The sequence below is a fragment of the Marmota monax genome, unplaced genomic scaffold, assembly GCF_021218885.2.
Source record: "Marmota monax isolate L192 unplaced genomic scaffold, Marmota_monax_Labrador192_F-V1.1 WCK01_AAM20220418_F8-fsc00041, whole genome shotgun sequence".
Classification (NCBI taxonomy): Eukaryota; Metazoa; Chordata; class Mammalia; order Rodentia; family Sciuridae; genus Marmota; species Marmota monax.
This window is the reverse complement of record NW_026695238.1, coordinates 3,314,897-3,336,392: the sequence shown is the minus strand read 5'-3', so window position 1 is coordinate 3,336,392 and position 21,496 is coordinate 3,314,897. Positions and strand designations below refer to the sequence as shown.

At 40.1% G+C, this 21,496-nt stretch overlaps 1 protein-coding gene across 5 annotated transcripts in view; it reads right to left on the bottom strand.

Moving 5' to 3' along the window:
- Ttll4 (tubulin tyrosine ligase like 4) overlaps window positions 1–21,496 on the bottom strand; it is a 46,047-nt gene that overhangs the window by 16,818 nt on the left and 7,733 nt on the right. For 2 of the 5 annotated variants that reach the window (XM_046439728.2, XM_046439724.2), the window contains exons 2-6: window positions 9,856–9,945; window positions 7,368–7,593; window positions 4,934–6,526; window positions 3,268–3,377; window positions 2,842–2,905 (exon numbers count right to left, since the gene is read on the bottom strand). In XM_046439728.2, coding sequence (XP_046295684.1) covers window positions 2,842–2,905; window positions 3,268–3,377; window positions 4,934–6,429 — 1,670 coding nt within the window. In that variant the 5' untranslated portion in view covers window positions 6,430–6,526; window positions 7,368–7,593; window positions 9,856–9,945. Of the gene's footprint in view, window positions 1–2,841; window positions 2,906–3,267; window positions 3,378–4,933; window positions 6,527–7,367; window positions 7,594–9,637; window positions 9,946–21,496 lie in introns of all 5 variants that reach the window. The other 3 variants (XM_046439725.2, XM_046439726.2, XM_046439727.2) reach the window with 3 other exon arrangements.

Here is a 21,496-nt window from a genome sequence, read left to right as displayed (position 1 = left end):
CTTTCTGTTAATTTCTTACAACTGCATATGAGTCTACAATTACCTTAACTTTAAAAGTTTAATTAAAACCAAAGAGGAGAAAGCCTTTGTTAGCTGCCTCTCAAGAGTACTGGCTTACCCCCAAGACACCTGACTTTTTGTCTAGGAAGGCTACAACCTATGATCTTGAAAGACTAACTTCTCTGGTCCTAAATTTTTTCATTGGACTTGATGACTGCCATCTCTAAAATTACATGATTCTAGGGTTAGGGGGGGCAACAGCAGGAAATGTAATAAAGCTATTGGTGGGAAGTGGGAGGATGAGTTAAGACGAGGAATTTGGGGCCAGTCTGGAAACACAGCAAGACCCCTTCTCAAAAAAGTCAACCATGGACTGGGGTTGCGGCTCAGTGGTAGAGCACTTGCCTGGCATGTGTGAGCCTGGATTCGATCCTTAGCACCACAAATAAATAAACAAAGTGAAAAATCCACTGGCAACTAAAAAAAAAGAGTCAAACAACCAACTAATGTGGAGGGGTACAGGGAACCACTGTGTAGAAAAATAAAGGCAGTGATCTTTCCACTTTTTCAATAATAGTCAAATGTGCTATAATAAATGTAAAAATGTTTGATAAAAGAGGAAAAAGTTAAGATTTTTTGGCAATCCAAAAGCATTTCTCATTTTAATTATCTTTATTTTCTTTTTTGGTACTGGGATTGAATGCAAGGGCACTTTACTATTAAGCTATATCACTAGTTCTTTGTTTTTTTAATATAGTTATTTTTTATTTTGAGACAGGGTCTTGCTAAATTGCTGCAGGTCTTGAATTTCTGATCCTACTTCAGCCTACCAAATCACCGTGGTTACAGACATGCACCACAGTGGTTTGGAATCCATCAATCTTCATTTTCTTGAAAACCCTGTTTAAAGCCTCATATTGCTAGGAAGATGTGTAAAATTTGTAGAAATTAATGAATGAACTAAATAATTAACACACATCTTATGTGAATTTATTTCTTTTTTTCCCATGGTGCTGGGGACTGAACCCAGGTCCTCCCTCACACTTGCATGTGCTCTCCCTTTGAACTATATTACCAGACCATGAATTTTATTTTACATATCAGACGTCTAGATAAAGGGTTGTGTAGCTGTCCTGAAGCAGGCCTACAAATAAACACAAATCATTCTTAAGTATGAAAAAGGACACCAAACCAATTCCAAGCTATATATTCTTCTCTTATGGAGAATGGAGTTACTTAATTTATTTATAACTAGGAGTTCTGCTTTTCTGAGAGGAGGATGTGTTAAGTCAGAAGAAACAATTCACAGATCAGACTCAAGTATCTGTGACAGAACTTCTGTCCACCTTCAGAGAAAGTCCCAATTCGCTCTCTCCCACTTTCCAGACAGCTCTGCCTCACTGGGCTGTCTTGGGGCTCTACAGGCGGTACAGCTGCTGCCATAGCATCATGGAGACACACCTAACCTTGCCCATATTCACCACAGTGTGGAAAGCTTTCTCTCAAGTCTCCCTAAGGTAAGCTGACACAAAGAAAAGCAACCAGAGCAGATATTCCACGTGTTGGACAAGCCTTGACATATATGGCTAGATTTTAATTAGAAATTAGAATAAACATTTTGAACTAAAAATAATACAATAATATTCTATATTTGTATTTTCAGTAGAAATTTTTTAAAAGAAAAAGATTATGTTTAGTACATTTGGGGGTTCTTTTTTAATACTTAACAAAAAATATGCCAGGTATGGTGGCACACACCTGTAATCCCAAAGCCTTGAGAGGCTGAGGCAGGAGAATTGCAAGTTCAAGGCCAGCCTCAGCAACTAAGCAAGGCCCTAAGCAACTTACCAAGACCCTGTCTCAAAAATAAAAGAGGCAGGGTGGCTGGGTATGTACCTCAGTGGTAAAACACCCCAGGGTTTAATCCCTCGTACCAAAACACATATGTGTGTGTGGGGGGGGTTTGTATCGATTATATATGATTGTATATGTATTATAAATATATATAAATATATATAATATATAAATATATATAATATATAAATATATAATTATATATAAATATATAATAAGTACATGTAATATTTTATATATGTGTGTATATATACACACACATACATATATATATACACACACATACATATATATATATATACACACACATACATATATATATATATACACATACATACATATATATATATACACACACACATACACATATATATATATATACACACACATATATATAAATAAATATAAAAACAATTAATGAAGACAAAGCCTCATTCTGAGGCCAGGCTGGAAATGGTTTGGGGAATATGAGATTATGGTGGAGAATGTTGAAGATAGTTTAAATGATCCTTTACCAAGTTCTAAAAATCTTCCACGGAATGAATGCCCTCCTTTATAAAGATTTCTTTATAGTCCTGCATTCCTTCCTTTCCCTCAACTCCCACCCAGGATTTTTGTTAAGAGATTGACTTTTTTTGGTTCCTTAGTTAGGAATGAACCTCAGACTCCATCCAAAGGTAGATGAAAGAGAATTTTAAATTTAATTTAATTGGTTATTCATTTCTTAAACACTTCTTGAAATATTTGTCTTTTAGTTGAACAATTCCTTGGAGCCTCAAAACCAGAAACATGGTACTGTTTTTAAACCCAACTGACAAGTGTACATCTGGTCTCCCACTAGCTCCCTGTTCAAAAACTAAAGTAACAAACATAACAATTGGGGGAAAATGAGTTAGGGTTGGCCAGGCAAGTAGGGTTACACACTTCATGATCTTGAAAAGACAAAAAAATGAGTATGTACCAATGATCTACACAACTGACACTCACCGAGAGATCACTGCCACCGACTCGCTGCGGGAGACACCACTTAATGAGGAGCACTCTGAGTCTCCTGTGGGAAGAAGAGCAGAGAAGTTTCAACTGGAAGAGACTGCCACATACACCCACCAAGCCTATACAGCTCTTCGTAGAATATTCCATGAATATACATATACATATACATTCAGCCCTGCTCTGGAAGCCATGACACTACCCTCTACCTTGCTTTGCCTTTCTTGTGCTCAAGAGCAGCAGAGAGAAGACTGATGGGACAGGACAACTAGGGACCAGAGTCCTCCAGAAGCTCCAGTAAGTCCCCCAAAGCAGATGATTAATGAGGGTGATAATATGAGTCAAGCACAGCACATAATTGTTAGCCCCCTTCCTAGGAGGCTGCAACCAATCCCACATGGAGGAAAAGGGCTCCCTACTCACCCTCCTCCTCTTCATTCCCGTCATGGCTGCAGCAGTCCTCCAAACTGTCTATTAGTTCTTCTTCTGTATCTTCAGCCTCAACCTGGTCTGGCTGGAGGTTAGCTGCTGAACTAAAAGAAAGAATCATGCCCCCAGCCCAACCAACTCCATAAGATGTCACAGTTAAGAGTCTCATTTCCTATTGCTTTTTATTTTTTAATTTCACAGGATCTCACTAAGGTGCTAAGGCTGGCCTTGAACTTTCTTTTTTTTTTTTTTTTAATTTTTTTTTTTTTTTTTTTTTTAGAGAGAGAGAGAATTTTTTAATATTTATTTTTTAGTTTTCGGTGGACACAACATCTTTGTTTGTATGTGGTGCTGAGGATCGAACCCGGGCCACACGCATGCCAGGCGAGCGCGCTACCGCTTGAGCCACATCCCCAGCCCTGGCCTTGAACTTTCAATCTTCCTAAGTCTCCCAAATCACCAGGATTATAGGCATGTGCCACTACATGCAGCTTCAATCCTCTTTTATCTCCCAGTATTTGTTTCCTCCTTGTCACCAATCTGCTATGTCCTGCCTGGATCTCAAACTCATTTCTCTTGCCCTCAAAGTTCACATCTAGCCATAGTTCTTTACATCCCCCACCTATACAGAAGCACTACCTCTTCCATTTTCTTTGAAGTCCCTTACTTCATAATATATAAGTGCAAAACTCTGCATATAAATGAATATCTTCAAATGTTCCTAGGTTGCTCACTGGGAACTCGGAAGGACTTGGCAAACCAAAATTCCAGAAAAGTAACAAGACACAAGAGAAGGAATCAGCTGTGTCTATGTCCAGACAGAATGGTTGGCTGTCATACCAGCAATGCTTGGGAACCTGATTTGATTTGGAACAAGTAGAAAAGCCACAGATCCCAACACCTGGTGTCTGGAATTCTTATTTCTCTCCTGGATATAACCTAAATAGGGGCTAGCAAACTCTTTCTCTAAAGGACAAAAGAGTAAATATTTTTAGTTTTGCAGGCCATTCAATCTGTCACAACTATTCAACCCAAATGTTGTAACAAGAAGGCAGCTACCGTAAGGCCTGTAATCCCAGCACCTCAGAAGGTCAAGACAGGAGGATCTTAAGTTTGGGATCAGCCTTAGCAACTTAGCAAGACCCTGAGAAATTTGGTGAGATCTTGTTTCAAAATAAAAAACAAAAATGAATAGGGATGTAGCTCAGTGTTAAAATGCCCCTGGATTCACCATTCAGTACCAAAAATCAAATCAAAACAAAGGGGCTGGGGTTGTGGCTCAGCGGTAAAGCATTCGCCTAGCATGTGCAAGGCCCTGGGTTCGATTCTCAGCACCACATAAGAATAAATAAATGAAGTAAAGGTATTGTGTCCAACTACAACTAAAAAATAAATATTTTTTTAAAAAATAATAAGCAGCCACAGACAATAGAAGTAAATGGCCCTGGCTGTGTTCCAATACAACTGTATTTCAAAAAGTAGGCAATGAGCAGGATTTGGTCTGCAAGCTAGTTTCCTGATCCCTGCCCTAAAATGAAAGTCAAAAATTCTGAGACACTTAAAAAATAAAACCAACCTTCAGAGGTAACTGGGTCAGTATCACCATTATGGTATACCCATTGTACTGCTCTAAATGAACCAAAAACATTCTTCTACTTACCCAATATCCCTAGCAGGTGAGGCCAGCTCCCTGCCTTTCTGAAGTTCTTCCTTTCCAGGCTGGCCCAGATGGATGGAAGACAGATGGGTGGCCACTTCAGCTACCCCAAGGGGCTGAAGGAGAGGAGAGGGAACAGGAGTTTTATCTTCTCTAGGTGGTGAGGGATCAACTACAGACTCACAGGCAGGGCTGGGACTGAGCCCACTGGCATGTGAGGCAAGGAGGTGAATGCTGATCCTTTTGGTACAGAAGACTGTACTGTCCAACCCCAAGGTATCCGAGGCACCAGGAAGGTTCCTACTGTCTGATCCAGCATCCTCCTGAGGAAACTGCTGGCCAGCTACAGGTTTCCACTGCCTGCTCCTGTTCAGAAGGTTCCACTGGAGGCTGGGATTCACAAAACAAGACTGTTCAAACTGGTAGCCTTGCCGTGGTATCTTCTCAAAACCTTTTGCAGTCAATTTCCTCACAGCCTCTGTGAAACGAACCTCTTTAGCTGGAGCCTGGGAATCTGAATTGTCATCCAGGACATAGGGATGTGGCTCTGTCCTCAAGGCTAATTTATTCTGGCTATACTGAGAAGAGGCAACACTGGTGGTGGATGTGTTGAGGGAGCTAGGGGTAGACAGAGTAGCAGGGGTGATATGGGCAGTGGCATCCTCTAGGACAGTGCCAGTGCTTTGGGGCACCTTATGATCAACACGCTGGGGTGCATAGTCTCCTGTACCCCCTGAATGATGCCAGGAGATAGGCTGGATCTTGGGTGAGGATACTGACTTCAGGCCCTCTACAGCCTGAGATAAAGGCACTTTAGTGCTACTTGGGCGCATGAAGGAATTATTATTCAGCATGGGCTTATAGGAAGAGGACAGTGGAGATGGGATCTTCCCTGAGATGGCAGAGGCCAGACTCCTCCTTGAAGGGCTTTCCCCAGCTGCTGCCAGTAAGAGGTATGGATCTGTGGATGAGGATGCCATGGGCTGAGCCATGGGGAAGACCGTGGAACAAGTGACTTTACTGGCAGTGAGACTGACAGGAAGACTCTTCTGAGGGAAAGAAAAAGTTTTTTTTTCTGATCGGCTTGAGCGCAAGCAGAAAGACTCCAATTGCTGGTATGGTTTGTGCCTACTGTTGGAACGGCGGTACAGCAGGGTACTGCTGAACAAGTCTGGGAGAGAGTGCAGGTAACAGGAGGTGCTGTGACCTGCAATGACGGTTGTGGTCCCAGAGCTGCATAAAGTGTTGGGACAAAAGAAATAGGCTGGCTGGGGTGGAACCCCTAAGAGGCCTGAGCCCAGCCCCGTTGACAATGTGCCCACGTGCTTCTTCTCCAGCCTCCAGATTGGCTTCACCTGCTGATGGGCCTGTGACCAGACTTTGCACTCTGACGGTTTCTTAGGTGGTGGAGCAGGCACTGTGCCTGAGGAACCTCGCTGCTTGAAGTTGCTTCCCGGGCGGAGGCCAATACTGTAGTGCTCTGCTCCTGCTGAGGCCATGAGGGGCCCACATCATGGCCGCATGGCCTCAGGGCCTGGCTCAGGTAAGGTGCCACACATCTCCAATAGCAACAGCTTCATCTTTGAAGTCTGTCAACTGCAGGGGAGAGAGGGTTAGGAATGCTGTATTCCTGGGAGGATGGAAAGTATACTAGAGTGGTCCTCAGGTAAGCAACAAGTCCCACTCAGCATTTCTTAGGCAACCAGTCTTGGTCACCATTTGGGGCCATGGGAGAAGAACCCTATGTTTCCAGGGAATTCCCAGTGGTCTTCCTGATGCCCTCATCCAACCAGACTTTAATTCCAAGGCTGCTCAGTGTGTCCACCTATCTCACTCAGAAAGTGTGCCTTCCTCTCCAAAAAAAGGTATATATCTTTGTCTCACCATACATAATTCTCCATGAGGGGCCACATCCCCTCACCTAAAACCAGCAAGGCTAGGAATGAGGCAAGTCTGGAAGTGGCAGAGAAGAGCCAATATCTTCCTCTCACCCACCAGTTCTGAAAGCTCAAAAGATTATTTGAGAATGCATTTGACCTCTATTTCTCCCTAATCTAGCTCTCAGCTACCCCTAATTCAGCCTGCTTTTTACAGTTAAGCAGGACAAGTTCAGACAGAAGCGAGAATTCCCCTGATAACCTTGGAGTTTATTCTGGACCTAAAACAGAAATTTCATCTCTTCAAGAATCTTGCCAGCTGGGGTGGGGTTGTGGCTCAGTGGCAGAACACAGCCTTGCACATGGGAGGCACTAGGTTCAATCCTCAGCACCACATAAATATAAATAAACAAAATAAAGATATTCTGCCTATGTATAAGTAAAAAATATTTTTTTAAAAAAACGAATCTTGCCAGCCATACACTTAAATCCCTAACAACATGTTAATAGGAAAAAGAAGAAAGAAAATGGAACTAAACACCAACATTATTTTTACTTACAGTGACTTTATTCCCAGCAGCCACAATGGACAGGAGTGTTCAGGGTGTGGAATGAAGAGGCAAGAAGAGGAGAAAAGCTTTCTTTACTTCAGAGCCCAGACGTCAGTTTGGGTTGCTCTCCAGGATAGAAAGTCTGTCTTCTCATTCATCGTTTCGTCTCATGCAGAATCTTTGAACCAGCCTTGTAGTTCTGAGTCTTAATCTCTTCAGCATGGTCACTCTCTTTCTAAATCAAATTCACAAAATATTCTCCAGTTTTCACAAACGCAGAGAAAGGTGTGTTTGCTTTCACAGCAGTACGGGAGGGGGATAACCAAGCCTATCTATAAGAAGTCAGACATCTGGGATAATTCTAAATGGAACCCTGCTATCCTCATCAGGTGTTTTCAAAGAAGCTAGTGAGGAAAGGACGACACACACAAACAGCCTGCAAAAGCCACGTGATGTCACCTTCTTTTCCTGAAAAGGCTGACCTCCATTGAACTCTTTCTTGAGGAGAGTACAAAAAGTCACATCATCACTCACCAATATTCAAAATGATGGTGGGCTAAAAGCAGCATAAATGTTAAAACCAGATATTGAGGCCAGCTTAACCTCAAAATGAGGTGACATAAATGGATACACCAAAGTGATGGGAGAAAAGCATTAAGAAAATCAAAATTCATGCTGGTATCCCCTGAAAAACAATCCCACTCATGATTCCCCATGTGCATCATGCTACTTCAGACTTTCAGGCCTTTCTAAGCGCTGGTCCAGGCCTTTATGGGTGAAGTCTGCAGGAGCACACCACTGCTGTCTCATTGATGCCACAGACAATCCCATACTCCCCTGCAGGCATCAGCACTCACTGCATAATATCTCAGGGCTGGGTGAAGAATTCCTCTCTGTTGCCACACAGTACTCAGTTTTGCCTGATTTCCACCATGTGAATCCTAGTGCCAGGAACACTGGACACAAGGAGTCTTTCACCCAATTGGCTTGCCTTTTAATCCAAACGAGGAGGAAGAAGGCTAAGAACAAACTCCCACCCTCCTAGAAGATTTGGGTGGCCTGATCCCACACAGTGTGAAGCAGGCCAGCTTGGCCAATGACAGACAGAGTACGGTGACTTCTCTTTTCTCTCCAACTGATGGGATTTCAGAGCTCATGTCTATGCAACAGTCATTTCCATTCCTAGTCTCCTGTCACAGAGGAGACTATGATGTGTAGGATGCCAACTTGAAGAAGCAGCACCTGTATTCCTAAAGAAAGATATCTGCAGCAAGGACCAAGTGGGTAAGATGTTGCTAAATTCTTTCTGAGAAAGAGCTCCTCAGCTAGTCAGAGACATCCAGGATTGGCTAAGATGGCTGTCAGGTAATGCTGAGCAAAAGACAAATTTGTTGTGTCACACTCAGCAGTGAGTAGCTCCAAGAACATGAAGTAAATAGTAACATTCCACAACAGTTATCATATACAAGGGTTCCAAACTGGTTTCACTGTTTTTGGTTCAGAATTAGTATCTGCTTACACAAAGACATGATGATTGCTAAAAGTAACTTCCTTCTTTCTCCTTGTAAAATTCCTAGTGATATTAAAACCTCACATAATGAGAAGCAGAAACCTAGCTAGAACATTCACGCAGACTTTGTCCTAGGCCCCCAACCTCTGCCACAGTCACCTTTGTCTGTGTGTTGTCCAGTGGCTATAGGAGTGTTGAGTAGCAAGACTTAAAAAAGCTGTAGAAGATCCAAAATCTAAGAAGTTGAAAAACAAAAAATAGTTCCAAAAACTAGTGCACCAAAAATAGTGAGTTCTGCCATAAAATCAAAGCCCAGACAGGCAAAGAATGTCTGGCAACCAAATACCACAAAACTCAGAGGCAGTTTTTTGCAAGGTCATCAAGCCCATCCCTGTGGTATACTCTTGGCTTACGAGACAACATCTGGGAGACCGTTCTCCCAAACTCCCTTAAATTTCTAAGTGCACCATAATGACACACTCTATATGTATGACTTTAATTCCAAGATAAACTGCCCATCTCCCAGGCAATACTTTAGGGCAAGGCATCAAAGGGGAAAGAACAGGAAGGAAAGATATTTGTGTACATAGAAGCCACAGATACATCAAAAATACCCAACTTACACAAATATAAACTCATAAAGAACAAATGGTGATTATGCAAGTTACAAAAGGACTTACCACAAGCTCTACTATTTTCATTCAGTTTACATACACTTTTAGCCACATATGTACACCACTGAAAGATAGGCAAAAGCATTCATACTTACTGTCTCTGACTAAGTCCAAAGGATCCTCCATTTGCTGACAGTCCAACTAGAGGCTTGCAAAGAATTCACTTTAGGAGTCAATAAATTCACCTCATCTGGAAAATAACTTTGAATAATCTAACATTTTACAGAGCCAATGATCTAACATTTTCTTGTTCCTACATATGATCCCTGGAGAACAGGAGGACTTAAGAAGCAAAAAGGGCACAAACACTGACCTATAGCCTGCAGAGTTCAAGTTTAGAAGAAAACAAGTATATTTCTGTGGCTAAGTTCTTCAATCTTGGTCCAAATGGGAAAGCGCCCAGCTGAAAGGCAAATAAAGGTAAGTTAGGAGGAACTAACCTGGAGGAAAATTCTCTCTGGACAGTTCTCAGGACATTTGACTAGACTGTGCAAAACCAAAAGTCCAGAAGAATATATACTCCACTGTTAATGATGGTCAGGGCAGAAAGGGAGATGAGGACTGAGCAGGGGAATGTTAAGGGAATGTTACTTCATGGCATCTGTCTTGCTTAATTTTTTTTTAAGTTTTTTTTTTTTTAAGATGGACATAATATCTTTACTTTATTTATATATTTCTATGTGGTGCTGAGGATCAAACCCAGTGCCTCAGATGTGCAAGGCAAGCACTCTACTGCTGAGCTACAACCCCAGCACTCTCTTAATTTTTAAAGCAAAAACATGTATTACTTGTGCCAAGTTTCCCAGGAAGTCTCCAGAGCAATCCTCTTCCCCCCGGCCATGCTGCACTAACGGCTACCACCTCCTGGTGACTTCTGCCAAGCCCAGCCCTGGTCAGCAGTGGATTATATTCCAATGCTGAATCTACACAGCTGGAATATTCTGGGAAAGACAGGAGAGAGTACCAAATTAGTGTGACAGACCAAATTAGAAAACTGACATGAAGCCAACACATTAGGCCATGCCTGTAACACCAGCAACTTGGGAGGATCACAAGTTTAAGGCCAACCTCAGCAACTTAGCAAGGGCCTAAACAATTTAGTGAGACCCTGTCTCAAAATAAAAAATAAAAAGGGCTGGAGATGTGGCTCAGGGGTAAGTGCCTCTGAGTTCAATACCCAGTACAAAAAAAAAAAAAAAAAAAAAAGAAAGAAAGAAAATTCACATGAAGTATAAAAGCACAGTACCTGGCCCATAATCAACATTTGCAGCGTGGTAGTTACCACTCTCCTTCTTACTGGCACCCAATGAGCTCATCTTTTCCCTCAGCCCTTTTATAAGCTTCCATGAAGGGGGAAAATACAAGGAGCAGGCAATAATTATCCCACCACAAGATTTTAGCTAGGACAAGCAATGTTCTTTTATAAAATACATAACTGTCTGTTAGTTGGGAGCTTTTGTGAAATTTATTATACTACCAGCAACTAGATTCTTCAGCTGCAGGTGTGACTAGGCACTAAAGGGCAACTGAAAAGTACTCTGGGACAAACCAGGAGAAGGTATGAGGGAAGCAAAACTTCTTTCCATACTTTGCTTCAGGGTTTTGTTAACTTGGTTTTTTTTTTTTTTTTTTTTGGTTTTTTTTAAATCCTTTTCCCCCCCCCAGGGCTGAGGACCGAACCCAGAGCCTTGTGTGTGCTAGGCAAGCGCTCTGCCACTGAGCTAAATCCCCAACCCCTGCTTCAGGATTTTGGTATGGTTTTTATCATTAGATTCTGGTTGGCATTTCTGAAAACACTAGGTGAAAGAGTTAAAAAGTGACTGTTACTCAACTTCCCAGACCTTGTTTCTAAATACTATCTGTTAATAAGAGGAGCCAGAGCTCCAGGTGAAATGGCTCATTCCAAGGCTGTGGAAGAAAAGCAGGAGATAAGCCCAGAACATCTTGTGCAGTCAAAAAGTAAGGAAGTGCTAAAAATTTGATAGAAACATCAAAAGATTAAAGGAACAGCCAATATCTGCCCCACCCCCGTGCTGGGGATGGAACAGGGACTCATGCATGCTAGGCAAGTGCTCTATCATGAGCTACACCCCCAGCCCCCAATCATACTTAATAATGAAACACTAGATGTTTCTCCTCTATGACTGGGAATAAAAAACTATTCCAGATTAGAGGAAAAAAAGACATAACAAATAAATACAATGTATGATCCTGGGCCACACAAAGGCTATTGTTGGGACAACTGACAGTATTTGAATAAGGTCTACAGATAACAGTATACTGAATGAATGTTAATTTCCTGAATTTGATGGTTACACTGTGGCAAGGTAAGAGAATATCCTGGTTTTAACAAACATTCAGGATGTTTTAAAGAAGTATTCAGATATAGTCCATACATATATCTATAAGATAACATAAATAAATAATAACGCAGTATGGTAAAAATATTGGCATTAAATAAATCTGGGTAAAGAGTAATGTTCTTTGTACTTTTTTTTTTTTGGTAACTTTTTTGTCCTTCCCAAATAAAGTTTTAAGTCATTACTACTTAAAGAAAAGGTTGGTTCTCCTCAGACCAGAAGGCAGGTAGTACACAATAAACTTGGACTTTATCTTTTAAAGTGTACTGGCAGAAATGGATTTTGCCAGTGAACAGCCAAACCAATGGATTTGCTCCTTACTCCATTACCTACAGTGAGCTTGACTGGGGAATACACCTGTCATTCCTAAGGTACAAGAACAAAAGTCAGATGCCTGATATGAGGAACCTCACTACAACAGACATCTTTTAAATGTAGCCACCTAAAGAAGAACTGTTCATTCACCACATACCACATATTCATCCACCACATATCATCCTAACCTGCCAATGAACTCTGACTCAAGGGGAGCTCAAGGGAGAAGGCAAACACTGGAGCCTGACAGATCAAGTTTAACAGAAGCACTTTGGTGTCCATCAATGCATAATGGGGGCAGAGGAGGCCTCCAATACTTACAGGGTAGTGCTGTTTAAACCTGATTCTACATGAAAACCTCACTGCCCAGTAAAACCCAAGTCCTTATCTTGCCCTCAACAGAAAAAAAAAACAGGTGCTCTCAGCAACAAGCAGAGAAACAGAAACCCAAGAGGCTGGGATAAGAACTAAAGGGACTAAAGAGATGGAAACAAGGAAACTCTAGGAAGCTCAAGAGTTTCTGTAATCACTGTCATTCAAGGAAGGAACACATCATCTTTTAATCTCCTTAAATTAGACAGGAACATCAGATTTTAGCAAAGCCATGCCAGGGGGAATGGCAGGAGGACTAATGAATCAATCATATTCCTCCCTTGCTCAATTAATCTTTTAGAGGTAGGGGCAGGAAATAAGTTACAACTGCACAAAAAAAGACTTAATAATAATAATTTAAAAAATTCAGGTAGAATAGCGGGGCCGCAGGCCCTGGAACAGGCGTCCAAGTAACAGAAATTCCCAACATGCCTGGGGTAATAAGGACTTCTCCCTAACCTCAGCAGATCTTCGCTTCCACTCAGTCCATCAACAGGTCTTTCCAGCTTCAAATACTGGTCTCTAATTTCCACAGTCATTAGTTCAATCAAGCCACCATCACCTCTTACCTGCTGATTCCTTTGCTTCTACTCTTTCTCCTCCTTACAATCTGTTTTCTAGGCAATGGCCACAGTGCTCTTTAAACATAGCTTAAAGCCTTCTGATGCGCTAAGGCGCAAGTGATCTGACTGGACTCTCTCTGACCTTGTCAAGAGCCACTCTCCTCACCAGGCATGTTCCCACCACATTTGTTGCTCCTGAAATAATGAGATCCCCAAATGACCAGTTCAGTTCCCTCATTCAGTATTGAGCTAAACAGGCCTCCCTGTCAATGCTCTCTAATACTGCCCCACCCACAATCATTCCCTATTGTACTACCCTGTTTATTCCATTTCATTCATCTACTATCTAAACCTGTGATATTTTAATACTTCCTTATACTTGCCTAAAAATACAATAAAGGGGTAAACAAAGAAATGATTCTTTACAAAAGATTACCAATAGGGTTGGAAACACCAAGACGAGAGACTTCCCTGTGTATACCTTTTCTAATATTTTAATATCTGAACATAAATGAATCACTTATCTATTTATTATATTGTAAAATGAAAATTTCAATTAATTATGCATTTCTTTGTTATTTGCCTATCTTCCAGAATGAAAGCTCTTTAAGAACAGGGACCGTATTTATACAGTGTATGCTCAGCCCTAGAAACATAAACGGGGCACATTAAATATTTGTTATTTAACAAATGCATCTACAACACTTCTGACCAGCTAAGTAACAATTTTTCTACTTTAATGTGCTAATTTACAACACAACACAGAAGACTTCACCTCTGGTCAACAAAAGCGCTATGTGGGGGACACATACCAAGGTGTTCTCTAGTGGCCACCAGCTGGGTGTCCTTCAATTCAATTCTGATACTATCTGCCTTAAAATAGCTCAGACCCATAGGTTAAGGGCTTACACAGACTGCTTACATTCCAGATTGTAGTTATTAAGTCTCAAGCTATGACCCGTGCTTCTGACAAATCAACTAAAAATCCAAGCCTCTCCTTGGCTATGAATAATTTGCTAGAGTAGCTCACAGAACTGAAGGAAACTTTTCCCTCCACACTACCCTTCCATACCTGCAAGTGTTCAGCAATCTGGAAGCTCTCTAAACCCTGCCCTTTGGGGTTTTTAGGAAGGTTGCTTTATATAGGCACGACTGATTAAATCACTAACCACTGGTGATCAACTGGACTTCAGCTCCACACCCCTCCCCAGAGATTGGGTGTGGGACTGAAAGTTCCAGCCATCTAATCACATGATTGGTTCCCCTGGCAACCAGCCTCCTATGCAGAGGCTACTCAGGAGCCAGGGTCATCTAACTAGCACACAAAAAGACACTCATCATTTAGGAGATTAAAGGATATTAGGAGCTATGTGCCAAAAAACAAGGACAGAGGCCAAATATCAATTTTTTATTATAACATATCACAGCAGCACACCAGCAAAGTCACAGGTGAACCACTTCATTTTTAACGTGTGCCCCCTTACCTCCATATCCTGGTTGCTACTTCTTTACTTGGCACATTAACTCTGTCACAGCTATGCCCAACTCCTTCTATAGCTGATGTCCATTCTTCTTCTTTGGCACCCTCCAAAATCTTCTACAATTCCTCTCTTATCCTTTCTCCCACATCAAACCTACCTGTTCTCATAATTTCAAATATTATCTGCAGGAGGATAGTCACATAGGCCAGATCACTCTCAAGCTTCATGTCCACATCACCAACTACCTGCTCCATCTGGTCCAAATTCATATCCAACCACTTCAATCCAGCATTATCAAACTGGCTCTCCACTCCTGACCTTCCATCTTCCTTTGGTGAAACCTTCTGTCTCCTAGTCACCTAAAAGGAAAACTTAATTTCTGACTTCCTCCTTTCCCTTATTTCCCCACCTGGTCATGGCGACACACACCTGTAATTTCAGCTAATCAGGAGGCTGAAGCAGGAGGATCACAAGTTCAAAGCTAGCCTAGGCAACTTAGCAAGACCTTGTCTCAAAATAAAATAAAAAGGGGCTGGGGGGTGTAGCTCAGTGATAAAGCACCTCTGGGTGGTATCCCCAGTTCTGGGGTGGGAGTGGTGGTGGACAGCCCTTTCCTTTATTTTGCCAAAGCCAAACTACTCATGAAACATGAGAGTCTGTCTTCATAACATTCTTCTTTTTATTATTTCCACCATCATCCCAAATATGGACTTACTATAACAGCATCCAAACAGAAGTTTAGGCCTCCAGGGTCTGCCCCTCCTAATTTCATCTTGCAGACAATCTCTGCAATAATTTCCTCATATACTGCTTGATCAGGTCATTCCCTTTTCAAAAACTGCCCATGAGCTGGGATTGTGGCTCAGTGGTAGAGCACTTCCCTAGCATGTGTGAGGCACTGGATTCGATTCTTAGCACCACATATAAATAAATGAATAAAATGAGGTCCATCAACATCTTAAAAAACAAACAAACAAAAAAAAAAAAAACTGCCCATGACCACATCATGGTGATCCACCAACCACCTGCATCAGAATAATCTGGGATGCTGACCTTCACTGATGATTTAGTTGTTCTGGAGTGCAGCTAGTAAATCTGTGTGTTTTACAAACATTCCACATAATCTGTTGTGTGTGCCAATTAAAAAAAAAAAACAAACAAACAGATTTCTTAGTTTGAGTTGTAAGACTCCATAGTTTATCCATAACATATATTTTTAGGCTTATTCTCAATTCTTCCCATCTTGAATTCTGTCATATAAATTGTGCTTACACTAAACTCCTAAATAAACCTTTAGATGCCCATCTGCAAATCTTTATTCATGAATTCTCTTCCTTCTGAATCCTTATGGTATTTTATCTACCTTTTCTTGACCTGGCCCAAGCCCCACCTTCTCCATGAGTACCTACTGTATATCCCATTTGATACTCTGCCAAAACTATCTTATACCACTATCCACTTTCCATGTGGTAATGCCATATAAATGATGGGTTTTAAAAGAAATTCTTGTGTATCTACAGGAAACAAATGCAGAACTATTCTGACAAAAATGGTGAAGAGTAACTGCCCAAGTCTCCTCCCCCAACAATTTCATGGGGCACTACGGTTTCCCAGAACAAAGTTTAAAAACAACTGACTTTGGGGTGATGAATATGTCCAATGACAATTATATATCCACAAAGCTATTAAAAATAAAACAAATGGGCTGGAGATATAGCTCAGTTGGTGGAGTGCTTGCCTTGCATGCACAGGGCCCTGGGTTCAATCCCCAGCACCGCAAAAAATAAAATTAAATTAAAAATAAAACAAACAACAACAAAACACTGGCCAAAGGGATAAGAGTGGAGGTAAAGAACTGTAGAGTTTTCTACAGGTAAAACAAAATGGCCTCAAACATCCCTTTTTAGCCCAGTGCCAAGACATCATCATCAAGTGCAGGGCTGCTGTGGTGGTACCCCCACCTAAGTCCCTGGCTCCAGATTCTCTCCTTCTGAAAGCATCCAGTTTGAAGAACCTGAACATCCATTGCATTTATAAACTGCCTGTTCAGTCCAATCTCTGTGGGGTAATTTTGTCTCAAGTTTCCTCAAGCAGGCAGGATTAGTGACCTCAAGCATGAAGGATTAGTGACCTATGCCAGAGAATCCATTGCTGTTGTCTCAAACCATCAAGTCTCTAGGGGACAGGCCCAGATCTTCTCGGACAGGTTTCTATTTCTACAAAAAGCAATTACTCATTACCCACTGATTAAATCACTCTCCTAGATTGCACCAGGGTATGTGGTACTTGGGATCTGCAGTTTTCTTTTCCTCCTCAATCAGGTGCTTCTCCCCTTCACCAGGAGAACTCAGGACATCAGAAATGGCTCAGTGTCTGCAATCCACAAGATCTCTGATGATATTACTCCTACTCTTCAATAGCTGTTAGAAGATATAAATGACTCATAGTTTGAGATAAATCCCAAACTATGTCTCCCTAAAGAAAATTGAACAAGCAACTTAAAGCCATACTGAGGAAGGTCAGCATCCAAGATATAATAAGAAGCGTCAGTATCACAAGTGAAGATACATGAAGTCACAGGAAGCTTTGGCAGAACATGGTTCAGTAGTGCAAAACAAGTGAGCAAAGCTGAGGAAAAGATACAGATTACAGCAGCTATAGTAGAGGGAGGAAAATCTACAAACCATAAAAAAGGCTTTGTGTATAGTCAGGCAGCTAGCTTTCCTAAAGCCTTGACCTTTATCAGCTGTGAAAGGAAACTCCTTCCTCTTCAGGTAAGCACTGGAGTGGCAACACTCAAAGCCTAGTTCACAGACTTTCAGGGGACACTGAGATTCTTCTGTGTCAAAACTATTTTCATAACAGAATTAAGATGGAATGTACATTTTTTTCTATGCTGATCTTACAGCAGTGCTTTCATTAAAGCAAATGATGAGTAAAACAACAGCATCTGGGCTGGGGATGTGGCTCAAGCGGTAGCTCGCTCGCCTGGCATGCGTGCGGCCCGGGTTCAATCCTCAGCACCACATACAAACAAAGATGTTGTGTCCGCTGAGAACTAAAAAATAAATATTAAAATTCTCTCTCTCTCTCTCTCTCTTAAAACAAACAAACAAAAAAAAAAACCAGCATCTTACCATCAATCAGGACAATGCCAACTTTGACCCTTTACTATTATAGACTTCTTTGCCACACAGTGAAAGAATGCCAGTTCTGCTTGATGACACAGCAAAAATCATACTGAATCTCAAAACCCTTAAGTATGATGCTTCTTAATATTCTGTATGGATAAAATGAGAAGTAGGGGGATTGGAGAGCTCAGTGGTAGACCACTTGTCTAGTATGTGTGAGGACCTGGGTACTACAAAAGGGACAGATAGAAAGTACATACAATATTCTGTTTGTACTATAGATAGTTATTGAACTCATTATTTTGGTTTAATGTGAGAAAGCAGTAGACACCTTACTGGGAGCTATTAAGTTTAATGCTGTATATTGTGTACACTGGGTGCTGTTGATATTGGTCTCACCAGTAAAGGTGAAGCGCTGGAAACCTTCAGGGACACTATAGGTCTACAGGGTAGAATTTATCCTGCCTCAGATCCATACTTTTATTTATTTATTTGTATTTATTTATTTATTTAATTTTTTGATGATACTGGGGACTGAACCCAGGGCTTTGTGCATGCAAAGCAAGCACGCTACCAATTGAGCTATATCCCCAGCCCCCAGATCCATACTTTTAGATGGGAAAACTCAATAACTACATGGAAAACAAAGGAATAAAGCACCCCAAACAAACCAAGATGCTTCAACAACAGAAGCCATTGATAACACAGTAGAAGAAATGTCCAAGAAGGAATTCAGATTGTATATAGTTAAATTGATATGTGAAGTAAAGGACAGTATAAGAAGCGAAATCAAAGAAAAAATATAGGATGTGAAAGACCACTTCAATAAAAAGTTAGAGGTCATGGGAAAAAAAAAACAAGCAGAAATCCTCAAATTGAAGGAATCAGTACACAAATTATAAATTCAGTAGAAAGTATCACCAACAGACTAGACCACTTGGAAAACAGAACCTCAGACAATGAAGACAAAATGTTTAATTTTGAAAGTAGAGTTGAACATACAGAGAAAATGGTAAGAAACCATGAACAGAACATCCAAGAATTACGGGATAAAATGAAAAGACCAAATTTAAGAGTTATTGGAATAGATGAAGGAGCAGAGATACAAACTAAAGGAATGCACATTCTTTTCAATGATATAATAGCAGAAAATTTCCCAAACCTAAAGAATGGAATGGAAAATCAAATACAAGAGGCTTACAGGACCCCAAATGTACAAAAATTACAGCAGACCCACACCAAGACACATTATAATGGAATGACTAACATACAGAATAAAGATAAAATTTTAAAGGCTGTGAGAGGAAAAAAATCAAATTATGTATAGGGGGAAATCAATTCGGATCTCAACTGATTTCTCAACCTAGACCCTCAAAGCTAGGAGGTCCTGGAATAATATATTTCAGGCTCTGAAAGAAAACAGATGCCAACCAAAAATTTTATATCCAGCAAAATTAAGTTTCAGATTTGAAGATGAAATTAAAACATTCCATGATAAACAAATTAAAAGAATTCACAACTAGAAAACCTACACTACAGAGCATGCCCAACAAAATATTCCATAAGGATGAAGTGAAAAAAAAAAAAAGTGAAAACCAGCAAAGGTAGGATCTACACTAAAGGGACATTCAACCAAATGAGAAACTAAAACAAAGCAAAACCCAGAAATAAATCAAAATGACAGGGAATACAAATCATATCTCAATAATAACCTTGAATGTTAATAGCTTAAATTCATCAATCAAAAGACACAGAGTGGCAGATTGGATTAAAAAGCAAGACTAGATGATACGCTGTCTTCAAGAGACTCACTTCATGGGCAAAGAAATCCACGGGCTGAAGGTGAAAGGATGGGAAAAAACTTATCACTCACATGGATTACATAAACAAGCAAGAGTTTCCATTCTCATTTCAGATAAAGTAGACTTCAAACCAAAGTTAATCAAAAGAGACAAAGAAGGACATTTCATACTTCTCAAAGGAAGAATATATATAAGCAGGACATAACATATTTATGCCCCAAACAATGGAGCATCTATGTACATCAAGCAAACCCTTCTCAATTTCAAGAGTCAAATAGACCACAATATACTGGGTGACTTTAACACACCTCTCTCACTACTGGACAGATCTTAAAAAAAAAAATAAAAAAAAAATAAGGAAATTACAGAACTAAATAATACAATCAATAATTTAGACTTCAGATGTATAGAATATTTCACCCAACAATGAGTAAATACACTTTCTTCTCAGCAGCACATGGCTCCTTCTCTAAAATAGACCATATCTTATGCCACAAAGCAACTCTTAGTAAATACAAAAAAAACAGAGATAATACTGTGCATTCTATCAGACCACAATAGAATGAAATTAGAAATCAATGATAAAATAAAAAATACAAGCTACTGTAACAAATGGAGACTAAATAATACATAATTGAGTGATGAATGGATAGTAGAAGAAATCAAGGATGAAATAAAAAAAATTCTTAGAAGTAAACAAGAACACTGATACAACATATCAAAATCTCTGGGATACTATGAAGGCAGTACTAAGAGGAAAGTTTATTGCACTGAGTGCATTCATTAAAAGAATAAAAAGTCAACAAATAAATGGCCTAACACTACATCTCAAAGCCCTAGAAACAGAAACAAATCAACACCCAAAGCAGAAGACAGGAAATAATTAAAATCAGAGCAGACACTGATGAAATCAAAACAAAAGAAACAACTGAAAAAATTGACAAAACAAAAAGTTGGTTCTTTAAAAAAGTAAATAAAATAGATAAACCCCTGGCCATGCTAACGAAGAGAAAAAGAGAAAAAACTCAAATTACTAAAATACAAGATGGAGAAGGAAATATCACAATGGACACATCTGAAGTAAAGAAGATAATTAGAAACTATTTTGAAAATTTATACTCTAATAAAATGGAAAATATTGAAGACAGACATATGACTTACCCAAACTGAATGAGGAGGTCATAATGATTTAAACAGACCAATTTCAAGTAATGAAATAGAAAAATGCCATCAAAAGCCTACCAGCCAAGAAAAGCCTAGGACCAGATGGATTCTCAGCCGAGTTCCAAGACTTTCAAAGAAGAATTAACACAAATACTCCTAAAAGTATTCCATGAAATAGAAAAGGAGGGAACCCTTCCAAACTCATTCTATGAGGCTAATATCATCCTGATACCAAAACCTGGCAAAGACACATCAAGGAAAAAAAAGCTTCAGACCAGTATCCCTGATGAACATAGATGCAAAAATCTCAATAAAATTCTGGCAAATCATATACAAAAACATATTTAAAAAATAGTGCACCATGATCAAGTGGGATTGCAGGGTTGGTTCAACATATGGAAATCAATAAACATAACTCATCATATCAATAAACCTAAAAACAAGAATCATATGATCATCTCAATAGATTCAGAAAAGGCATTTGACAAAATACAGCACACCTTCATGTTCAAAACACTAGAAAAACTAGGGATAGGAGGAGCATACCTCAACATTGTAAAAGCTACATATGCCAAACCCAAGGTCGGCATCATTCTAAATGAAGAAAAATTAAAAGCATTCCCACTAAAAAGTGGAACAAAACAAGGATGTCCTCTTTCACCACTTCTATTCCACATCATCCTTGAAACTCTAGCCAGAGCTACTAGACAAAAGAAAGAAATTAAAGGGATACAAATAGGTAAAGAACAACTCAAACTATCACTAT